General features: G+C 46.1%; 1 protein-coding gene across 1 annotated transcript; it reads left to right on the forward strand.

Moving 5' to 3' along the window:
• Window positions 1-3,658: 3,658 nt before the first annotated feature.
• Window positions 3,659-10,436, forward strand: cactin. The gene is made up of 10 exons (XM_036554112.1): window positions 3,659-4,006; window positions 4,234-4,936; window positions 5,079-5,174; window positions 6,557-6,702; window positions 6,904-7,066; window positions 7,247-7,361; window positions 7,874-8,066; window positions 8,820-8,942; window positions 9,306-9,661; window positions 9,938-10,436. The coding sequence occupies exons 1-10, from the start codon at window positions 3,684-3,686 to the stop codon at window positions 10,426-10,428; spliced, it is 2,709 nt and encodes a 902-aa protein (XP_036410005.1). The 5' UTR covers window positions 3,659-3,683; the 3' UTR covers window positions 10,429-10,436.
• Window positions 10,437-11,871: the final 1,435 nt, after the last annotated feature.

The raw sequence follows: 11,871 nt of genomic DNA on the forward strand, positions 1-11,871 counted from the left end.
GTGAGAAACGCCCCCTCTGAGTCATGATTTCTGATCTAGCTCAGCGGAGCACAATCCCTTTCAAGCAAAACCCCCTGCATTCTCATTGTCTTATTCAGAAGGGTGACTGAGCGCATGTCAGGAAATGTGTGGAAATTTAAATCGCCAGGAGGAGTTCATCCGTGGGAGGCGCACTGCGCTGAGGTTTCTATCTCCGAACGTGATGCTTAATGGCAGTGAAACTGGGACTAGGACCAAGGTCATGTCCTCAACCAGTGTGCTTTTCTGAGTTCCGTACTAGTAGTTTCCTGAAGGATCACTCCTCAGTCTTGACAGGACTGGATCACAAACGCCACTCTTCTGCCTCTTTGCGCTCTTATCGAACAATCGCCGAAACTGGACCCGCCGCTACAGAACGTCCAAAATCTCTCTGTGCACCTTCATACGGCGCTAACACAGCAAGCTCTTTAAACATGTACATTCGTGGACCAGGGCTTGGCCCTCTCACATCTGCATTCATTAAAGTTTTTTGAATGCGGAGTTTTATTCCCCCTAATGTTGAGGGAATGTAGTTTTACGGTGTAAAATATGCCTGTGATCACAGCACCTCACAGTTGTGTGTTCGTGATAGCGTCATTTTATTTTTTTATTATTATTATTATTTTTTGGCTGTAATCTGTCACTGCCTTACATATGAACCCAATAGGAAACACGCCTTAATGCTGTACTTGCTTGCATGCAAAGTAACCTATGCTACATCACTGCGTTCTCTAGCTTTGCCTTAAGCAATGCTGTTCTGTGTGCCACTGGGGTGTCTTTAGAAGCCTTGCGCATATCCATATAACTGTATAGCACACAGACTGGCTGTGAGACTTGGTTTTGTATTGACTTTAAAGGGCACCTAGGGCTTTTTCTCTGAAAAAATTACCAGTAATTTACCTTACAGTTATCATTTAAATATGTATTTAATTGGAACTCAAGGTTAATTTCAGGTCTTCTCAAACAAAGTCAAGAAGCACCTGAAAATTAACCATAGAGCAAGTATTTAGCTGGACATTCTTTGCGCACACACTGTGTTGGTGGCCCTTACAGGGCTGTGTTTTTGAATGCTTTGGTACAACCTGCCAAACGCCGTGGTTTTATTCTCTCCACCCTAGGTGCCATTTAATCAAACCTTGTGATCTGCACTGTTGCTGAATTAGAATGCCACTCCTCCTCTTTCTTTAGCAATACATACAATGCGATCTTCTTTGTTTGGCTTATGAGTTAGCTAACCTGTATTCTTATCCTTAGTGCACTGCGAAAATGCACTCTTGTTCCATTTTAATTTTCAGTGTTCCAGAATCAATCATCTCGAAGGCTCCTTTAGCTGGGGCAGTGTGTTTACAACCTGAATGGCTGAACTGAACTGCAGCCATCTATTCCTGACTTAATATGTGACTTGAGATTTCATATTTCTTTTAATCTTGATTTGTTTGAAGTGCCGCTCCCTACATGTGCCTGGTGGGAGACATTTATATTGGACACTACACAGTTCATCTCTGATGTGTGTTATTATTCAGTTTTAATACCATTGATATAGCTGACATTTTCATATGAATTTAAAAGGTATGTTAGTAATGATTCTTTCTGTCTTTTTGAGATTTTTAATGGAAAACCTTAAAGACAAAAAAAATATGTGTGGCTATGAAATTGTGCCTGCCTGAATCACCGGCTTGTTTTGAAATTTCATCTCAATAAATGATATTTATCTCAAAAAACCCATCTTGCACTGGTGTGTGTCTGTGTGTGAAAACACATCATTTGAAAAATAACTTGCTTCATTCCATACTCTTGGACCTCTGCATTTATAGTGTGCATTGTGTGGGATCTTAAAACTAAAATGTCATTCTGTTTGCAATAGCATATTAATTTAAATCTATCCAGTCCACATTTTATGTCAAATTTTCATCGCAATGAACACTAGTTAGAGCCATAATGCAAAACGATCAGCATATGAAACCATATGAGCCAATAAATGGTTTGCTGTCTATTAATGGGGGTGCATTCCCGAATTCAATAAGGACATGACACAGAAGCTCATTAAAGTCCTACAACTCTGCCCTATTCCAGTAAAGTAGCAACGGTACTCGACAGTACATAAGTCAGTGACAATAGGCCAACAGTGGGGGTCGCCCTGGGCTATGGGGTTACCACCATGCTTGTTATGCAGTTTTAGAAGTTGTCATACACAGTAAGAATGTGTATGACAACTAGTTACGTGGGCTGGCGAGCTAACCAAACTGAACGCCAGTCAGCTGCTAAACTACGCAGATCCGGACACACGCATACCACATTTTAAGACTGAACGTTTAGCTAGTTGATAAATGTGTGATTATCCGAAAAAGAACAACAATTCAATGGTAATGTCTTGTATCTGCAATTTACTGATTATTGTATTCATTTCCCTTTGGAGCAGCAACTTGCCATGTCCGGATTATTTCGTTGACAGCTGTTAGTTTATGTAGTAATATTGTGTTTAATGGTGAGGATGCTGAAACGTAGAGAAAAATCACTGTTAACGCTTTGACAGATATTCAGGAGTTACATAGTTTCAAACATTGTAAAAACTGTCATTTTAGCGGTATCTCCCCTGCTCATTAAAATATTGGGGATATTCAAAAATGATGTGCAAACTATTTAACAAATAAATTTCTAACCTCATCTTAACCAGGCTCGGCGCCAGGAGAAAATACAGAGGGGTGCAATTACAATCCAGGGGGGTGCACAAAAAGTCGTAAATACTATGTAGACATCGGAATGTAAGGACACAACTGGGGTGCAAGGTCCGTCTGAGGTTGCAATGCATCCCTAAGCACCCCCATAGCTCCAGGCCTGACCTTAACCATCTGGGTGGGGTTCCTCGGCACTTGCTGCGGTGCACTGCGTGGACTGCTGAATTAAAATGTTGTTCTTGTCAACATTAACATGCAGTATGGTTAAGTGGTGAACTGAAATACTATCCAGGTTGGGTTCAGCCTGAATTTGGCCTTTAGAATCAATGACGCTGATGTTCCTAAAGGTTACTGGCTCAGCACTGGCCCCAATGGTCTCAGTAATTGTCCAGCTGTATAAGTGGATAACAGTGAGAATTGTAGTCTAATTGTAGTTTAATTCATACTTTGTTCAGAGTCAGTACCGTACTGACAGATTCACTACAGAAGAAACATTGAGCATCTTCCCCTCAGAACACGAGTTTATGGTGACAATAAACGACAAATTTATATTTTTAAAAAAGAAAAATTCACTTATTATTTTACCTCAGATCTTTTGAGTAACAATAACAATAAACATTACACTCGACAGATACTTTTACATTTGACTTCTTACCAGATCCAGATACTCACACAAAAGCTTGCACTGTAGCAACGAACTCATAGTTCATTGGATGCGATCTAGAATGCTAAGGCCCGCTTTGTGGTGAAGGGTTGCCCTGGGAATAAGCCTGAAAAAGCGCAATTTATGGACGAGCAAATTAATTGAATTGACGATAATCCATTAAACTCGCCCTCTTTATGGTAAGATTAGGTATTTTTATTTGAAATGTTTTTCATTATCATGCTGTTATTTCCGTAGTATTTATGCGTTAGTCAGGCCAAAAATCTCGTCATCATCATATTTAGGCGACTGAAGAGAGAAAGGACCCCAAAGTTGGTAGGTTCGACATGGATGCGAAGAAACATCGTAGATCTAGGTCGGGTTCCCGTTCTCGGTACCGGGACCGGCCAAAGTCCAGTCGTAGTAGAAGTCATTCTCCCGAAGGAAGGAGAGCCAGAAGTCGCTCGAGGGGGAAGAAAGATAACAAGAAATCGACGAGACGAGCGCGATCCGGGAGCAGCAGCACGCAAAACAGTTCAGGTTCCGAGGAGCGGTATCGGTCCAAAGGAAGAGACCATTCGAAAAGCGATTCTGATGGCACCACCAAGAATTCACGGACAGGGAGAGGACAGCGAGTGAGCAGCCGTGGCTCTTCAAAGGACAGGACCAGGTAGTTAACATGACCAGTGCTTCATATAGCTAATTACCCAGCTGTACACAGCTACGTAACTAGACTAACTAGTTAGTCTAGATAGTTGTTTAAATATAACAATATTTTTCTTACATAATGCAGTTAAATACTGCACCCACGTATGTGACTCTTTTTACTTTACTTTTTACGGTTCGTCTGATCACTGTCACTGAATCAGCCTTCATTGTAAATATGTGTTGTTACAGCTCTGAATCAGAGGATGAAAGCGCCAAGAAGAAGAAAAAGAAGAAGGGAAAGAAGAGCCGAAGAGATGATAAAGGGGAAAAGAAGAGGAAGAAGGCGAGCAGAAGCCCCTCGCCCCCGACGTCAGACTCCAGCGTGGAACGGGGTCATAGGAGGTCGCGAGGGAGGGACGGGAAGAGCAGCGAGAGGAAGAATAGTGTGGACCGCACGAGCAGGAGCATCAGTAGGGAGAGATGGAGGAGAGAGAGAGAAAGAGAAAGAGAGGGGGGCTCGAGGAGAAGTCAGGAAAGGGGCAGGGACAGGAGAAGCCAAGAGAGGGAAGGAGGGAGCAAGGAAAAGAAAAGGCACAGAAGTAGAGAGAGGGAGCACAGAGGAAGAGAGAGAGAGAGAGAGAGAAGCCGGAAGCGTTCCAGCTCACGCTCCTCAGTAACATCGCAGTCCACAGACTCGGGGGGCGAGGCCAGGCAGGGCTCCCCAGGGGGAGAGGCCCAGCTTTCAGCAAAGGAGGAGAAGAAAAGGAGGAAGGACATGATGAAGGCTCTGGAGACACCGGAGGAAAAGAGGGCGAGGCGACTGGCCAAGAAAGAGGCAAAGGAGAGGAAAAAGAGGGAGAAGATGGGCTGGAGTGAGGAGTATATGGGCTACACCAATGCTGACAATCCGTTTGGAGACAACAACCTACTGGGCACCTTCAAGTGGCAGAAGGTAGGAGCAGTGAGACTGGACCAGAATGCAGCTCTAGAACCAGCAGTGTCAGTCAGACAGTCAGTCACTATCTTACCCATTCACTCACTCACTCCGTCACTCACCCTGATTCTGAGCATGTGTGCGTGTTTGGTGTGAACAGGCGCTGGAGAAGAAGGGCATTGGGCACCTGGGGGAGAAGGACCTGAAGGAGAGGAACAAACGCATCCAGGAGGAGAACCGGCGTGAGCTGCAGAAGGTATGCCTGTCACTGTTACCGCAACCGCAGCGTGTCAGTCAATGTGGAGCTCTCAGTGTCCTGGCTATGACCATGACCTCAGATCAGTATGGAGCTTTCAGTGTGATCTGTGTATATCACAGGTCACAGTTTTAAAGAGTGGCTCCAGTGAAATGTCCACATTTTAAGCTGAATCACCGTTTGAAATGACGATGAAAAGCAGTTTTCAAGTGTTTCCACTGGAGCTCCGTGGCTTGCCATCAATGGCTAAAATTTGAACTCTGACGTTTCCTCTCATAGCTGACTAATCAGCAGTGTTTTTGTGATTTCGGTATTTAATTTTTTTTAATATTTAGTGCAGCTTGTGCATGTAGTTTGTTTGTTTCTTTTAGCTATTGTGTATGTTGAAAGCCAGTTGCTATGCATATTGTGTAGTACAAGTCATTGTAGTTTTATTACCAGTATTCCAGGTCAAAGACTCATCAATCTTACTCCCTCATTAAATAAATGTTACAGTAGAGGCACCCAAATGAGTCAAAATGCAGACTGAGCCCTACATCCCAGGGTCCAAACAAGCTGTGTCATCTGCCAGCTATGACCAGGAGCCCACATTAGCATCACAAATGTGCTTCTGCTTCTGCTAGGGATAGGGGAAAGATCGAAAAGATGAGTTTTTGATCTATAATATAGTAATTTATAGGGATGTAACGATACCAAAAACTCATGGTACGATAATACTACGATCAAAAGTCCACAATACGATATTCATCGCTATATAAAAAAAAACGAAGAAAAATGACTTGAAAAAATGTCCTTTATTTAATAATAAATCATAATTTTTTATTTGTATAAAATTTGTTTTTGGTTTTCCTTTTAACTTAAAGTGCTTCTGCTTTCCTTCTTTAATAAAATAAAATAAAAGTAGTCAGCCATGACCTAAGCATGTGCAAAAATTGGCATGAATTGTCTTTGGCAATGAATGATTGAACTATGTATACAATTGCAAAACAAAAACAATACAATTTTCGACAAGGAGAGACAGTAGAACGTAGCTATACTAGCGAAATAACTATGTAATATCCTGGTAGTTTTCGTCACAGTCCCACAACAGTATCGAGACATTTTTTTATGGCGATATCGTGAAATTCGATATAACGTTACATCCCTAGTAATTCATTGTAAAGAACCTCCAGGTATATTGCCTCCAGATAAACACAGTTCAGATATTTTGATAAAAAAGGTATAAAATTCCGCTGGCATCTGACTTCGGTCCTGGATGGTCCACAGACCTCTGTTCCAGAGAGCTGGAAATCCTCCAGCTCCAGGGCTCATTGGGGGTTTGCAGCACAGGTTATATTGCGCAGTGTATGATGTGGAGTGCTGTGCGGTGGTTTGTGTCTTAGGTGAAGCAGCTTCGGCTGGAACGCGAGCGGGAGAAGGCCCTGAGGGAGCAGGAGCTGGAGATGCTGCAGAGGGAGAAGGAGGCGGAGCATTTCAAAACCTGGGCGGAGCAGGAGGACAACTTTCACCTGCACCAGGCCAAACTGCGGTGAGCGTGCCCCCACACACACACACACATACACACACACAAACTGTCATATCAGGATAATCATGTTGATGCCGTCATTGACGGATAAATTGACTGTTGCAACTGTAAAACTGCCTGTTGTGCAGTAACAGGCTGTGAAACAGCGTGCTGTAACAGAATGAGAAACATCATGCTGTTTGGGGTTGTTGGTTTTCTGCACAGGTCTAAAATCAGAATCAGGGATGGGAGAGCCAAGCCCATCGACTTGCTGGCCAAGTACATCAGCGCTGAGGACGACGACCTGGCTGTGGAGATGCACGAGCCCTACACCTTCCTGAACGGCCTCACTGTCACAGACATGGACGATCTGCTGGAGGACATCAAGGTGTGTGTGTGTGTGTGTGTGTGTGTGTGTGTGTGTGTGTGTGTGTGTGTGTGTGTGTGTGTGTGTGTGTGTGTGTGTGTGTGGCCTTGTGCCTGTGAGCATTGCGTGTTTGTGTGTGTTAATGTGTTAATGTGTGTGCAGGTGTTTGTGCACCGCCTGAGTTACGCTTTCTCTGCCCAGGTGTACATGGAGCTGGAACAGGGGAAAAATGTGGATTTCTGGAGGGATATGACCACCATCACTGAGGATGAGATTAGCAAGCTTCGCAAGCTGGAGGCGTCGGGAAAAGGGCCAGGTGAGGCTACCACACTGCTGTGTAGCTGCTGTATGAGCCACAGCATGTCTTCCCAGTCTGAACCCTGCAGAGTGGCACCGTATCAGCCAGAGAGCTGGGAATGGAGGTGGTTTAGAATGATGGGACTCTTCAAATGCACAGGAGGAGAAACGCATTTATTTTGGTTGCAGGAATGCTCGGTTTAACACAGAATCCTGTAAGTGCTTATGTACTGGTTTAACACGCTGGTTGAGTGGTATCTGTTTGTTTGCGCAAGTCTTCATTCATAGGAGTCTGTGAGATTAAAGTGGGACCAGCTGTATATTGTTGTAAAACAGTATGCAATTATCTAATATTCAGCTTATAGTGATATATGTAATGTGAATAAATCCTTTAAATAAAACATACTGTCATGACACTTGCTCAGGTGTATGAGCCAGCCTTACAGTGCTTCTAGGAGTCCTGCGCTCTGGCCAGATGCATGCCTTGCCTTGTTGTTCTGTGTCCACCTCACGGTATCTCTGCCCTGGCAGGCGACCGGCGCGAGGGGATCAACACCTCGGTCAGCACGGATGTCCAGACCGTGTTCAAGGGAAAAACCTACAGCCAGCTGCAGGCCCTGCACCTCAACATCGAGAGCAAGATCCGCGCCGGGGGCTCCAACCTGGACATCGGCTACTGGGAGAGCCTGCTGCAGCAGGTCCGCGTTTACATGGCCCGGGCACGGTCAGTACCCCCACGCTGCATCCCCCATGCACCGCAACTAGCACGGTGTTATACCCCCCCCCCCCACACACACACACACACACACACACACACACACACACACACACACACACACACACACACACACACACACACACACACACACACACACACACACACACACACACACACACACACACATGCTACAAACTGAACCTGGCACTGCATTACTGCATTACACCTCACAGACACACCCACTTTCTACAGACTGAAACTAGCTTTGGGTTACCACCTCTCACACGCCTCAGCTGGCTACGCACACCCCCCTGTACACCCCCTCATTCTGCACACTCCTACCATCCGCACACATCTCCACGTCACACAAATCCCTCTTTACAGACCCCACTCTGTACACTTGAACCCTCTACACAAACACCCAGCCTCTACAACCCTAAACTAGCACTTTGTTACACTTCACACAAAGCCCAACTCTCTGCACGAACCCCACTCTACACCCCCACTCTCTGTACACTCCTGCCCTCTGCACACCCAAACTAGCAGTGCGTTACATTTCACACACCTCCCCAGCAGCGATGACAGGTGCTATAAAGAAGAGTCTCCATGCGGGGGCGCTGTTTCTCTCCTGAGGCTGGGAAACCACCCGATGATACATGCTGAATCAGCACAGGTGGAGCTGGGTTACAGGGTCTGCAGACCGGACTCAGCTCGCTGACGCAGAAAGCGCTGATCCGCTGTGTGATCCCCATCCTGCAGGCTGAGAGAGAGGCACCAGGCCGTGCTGAGGCAGAAGCTGTACAAGCTGAAACAGGAGCAGGGCGTGGAGAGCGAGCCCCTCTTCCCCATCATCAAGGAGGAGCCACCCGCAGAGAGGCCTGTGTGAGTCACCGCCCCATCCCGCTCACCCCGCCCCGCCCCCTCCGCACCCCCTCCTCACATCCTCCTCTCCTCCCAGTGTGTAAACTGAGCCATCAGTTCAGCAGACGTGTTCAAATATGTCAACAGACGTCGGTCCTTTAGCGTCGCAAGCACGTTACAAAGTCAGGTCATGTTAGCGTGAACACACAGCAGCAGTTTTTAGCTGTTGACTGGTAACATGGTGGTGACGGGTTAGGGCAGATTAACAGGTTGTGTTGCTGGATGAGGTACAGATACACTCACTGAATGATGATATTGATGTGATGTGTGCTAAGGCCGTTCCTGTTGGTGGTGTGAGATTAAACCTGTGCTCTTCCTCTGTAGGACCTCTGCAGAGGGGGATGGCGAGCCGGCACCCTCCTCTTCCTCTCCGTCTGCAGCCAATCAGGGCCAGGAGGGGGAGGGAGAGGGCCCGGGGCAGAAGGGAGAGGGAGATGGAGATGGAGATGGAGAGGGAGAGGAAGAGGAAGAGGGAGAGGGAGAGGAGGGTGGGGCCGGCGGGGCGGAGGCGGTGCTGACGGAGGAGGACCTGATCCAGCAGAGTCAGGCGGAGTACGACTCTGGCCGCTACAGTCCCCGCCTCCTGCAGCCCTCTGACCTGCCGCTGGACACCCACACCATCGAGCCCGAGGAGGACCTGCAGCGGCTGCACCTGGCCCGCAGACAGCTGCAGGTGACAGGTGAGTCAGCACTGCGCGCTTTCCTCCATACACACGCACACACACGCACACACACACCTGTACATAGACACAAACATACATTCATTTGGGACAAATGTACATACACTTTTACAGAAGAACAGGACACGCACACACTTGGAGGTAGTATAGTTTGCACTTAAGCACCCAGAGCACACCTCTGTAGTGAATAAGCAACGGGAGCTAGGCAGGTGTATGCCACCTGTTGAGTGCACATGGGTGAAAGGAGTTGTAACAGTGGCACTGTCTGTGTCCTAGGTGACGCCAGCGAAAGCGCGGAGGACGCGTTCGTGCGGCGTGCGCGGGAGGGCATGGGCGGAGACGAGGCCCAGTTCAGCGTGGAGCTGCCGCTGACGGGCAAGATGTACCTGTGGGCTGACAAATACCGGCCGCGCAAGCCCCGCTTCTTCAACCGCGTGCACACTGGCTTCGAGTGGAACAAATACAACCAGACGCACTACGACTTCGACAACCCGCCGCCCAAGATCGTGCAGGGCTACAAGTTCAACATCTTCTACCCGGACCTGATCGACAAGCGCTCCACGCCGCAGTATTTCCTGGAGCCCAGCCCCGACAACAAGGACTTCGGCGTGCTCCGCTTCCACGCGGGCCCGCCCTACGAGGACATCGCCTTCAAGATCGTCAACCGCGAGTGGGAGTACTCCCATCGCCACGGTTTCCGCTGCCAGTTCGCCAACGGCATCTTCCAGCTGTGGTTCCACTTCAAGCGCTACCGGTACAGGCGGTAGACTCACGGGCAGAGGAATGTGGGCAAGCCCTTCAGCTTTTAGTATCCAGGGCTCAAATTCAGACCAGCGTCCAGTAAAGGTCTCTTTTCATCCTTTGATGTTCTGGAAATAAATTGCAGCACAAGCGTGTGTACTTTTTAAACCTAAACCCTGTTGTGTCCCCTTTGGCTTTTCTGCTACGTTGTAAATGTCCTGCTTGCGCCTTTAGTTTGTCTCGCTTTTTAATGTCCCTTTTTCTCAAATGACAAAATTAAAGGACCTTTTTTCCAAAACAGATGTGGTTTCCCTGTATTGAGTTCAGGAATGTTCTCAGTGTGGATTGTTTTTGGAAGTACTTCAAAATTACTGCATAACATTGTTGTTTTTACAAGTGTATCATGAGAAATCATTATAATGTTATAACTGCAGTCTCTGGTGACTGGGTGGTTTTATTTTGTGCTCAAAATAAATCCAATCTGATGTCTGACAAAAATATCACCTTTTACATTCATAAAAAAAGGCAGTAACATACAAGAAGTTCACACAATATACCAACAGAAATGCACAACAGAATCTTAAAAATAAATTAATGAGTCCCATGGCATTTAAATTCTTAAAATAAAAATCCTTTTGTGAGTCTTCATCTTGCTGCGGAGGAACCGACCATCATCTAAAGTAACATACCTGCAAAAACAATGCACAACAGACTCACAAAGGTGGAGCTGGGAGTGGCTTCAGAAAAGTGATCTGAAAAAAGATCATACTTACTAGAGCTTAGAACAAGAATAAACTTTTGCTTAGGAGCAGTGATCTAGATCTATAAACTCAGATTGCAGATAAGGACAAAGTCTTCCTTTCACAAACATCTTTTGCACACAAGGCTGGCAGTAACTCCATTGCACTCATTGACTGTTTCAACTTTTGCAACAGTAGAGGCTGTGCAACATTCTCAGCCTGTTTGGTCTTGCTCACAGATTGAGCAACCTGTTCAGCCTGTAGGAGGTGGCAATATGAACAGTAAATAGTTCCTCTTTTAAAAGCACAGTAAACTCTTTCCTACAGTCATCACGGGAGGACAGAAAGGCTGCTTTCTTTCCATCAGATACTGTGTGATGGAACCACTAGAACAGTAACAACAGCTATGGTACCCCCCTAAAGCCTTGATATACTCTATGGTGCCCTTCAGGAACTGTAAGAAATATCTATGGTACCCCTCTAGAATTTTGACATAATCTATTATTTCTTGCTATTATAAGAACCAGAATAAGATTCAGTTCACAGAGGGTGAGATACTGAGGATTTTCTTGAAAAACGAAGCCTGTCCTTAATTTTTTCTGCCACAAAGCTGAGAGAAAATATCCATTAGAAGCTAGAAATAAGAATGTGCCTTATGGCTCAGATCAAACAGGAATCATTTCTCTTATGGTTTACACAGTCTCACTAGGATGGTTCCAAAAATAAACA

The sequence above is a fragment of the Megalops cyprinoides genome, chromosome 20 (genome assembly GCF_013368585.1).
Source record: "Megalops cyprinoides isolate fMegCyp1 chromosome 20, fMegCyp1.pri, whole genome shotgun sequence".
NCBI classification, from domain to species: domain Eukaryota; kingdom Metazoa; phylum Chordata; class Actinopteri; order Elopiformes; family Megalopidae; genus Megalops; species Megalops cyprinoides.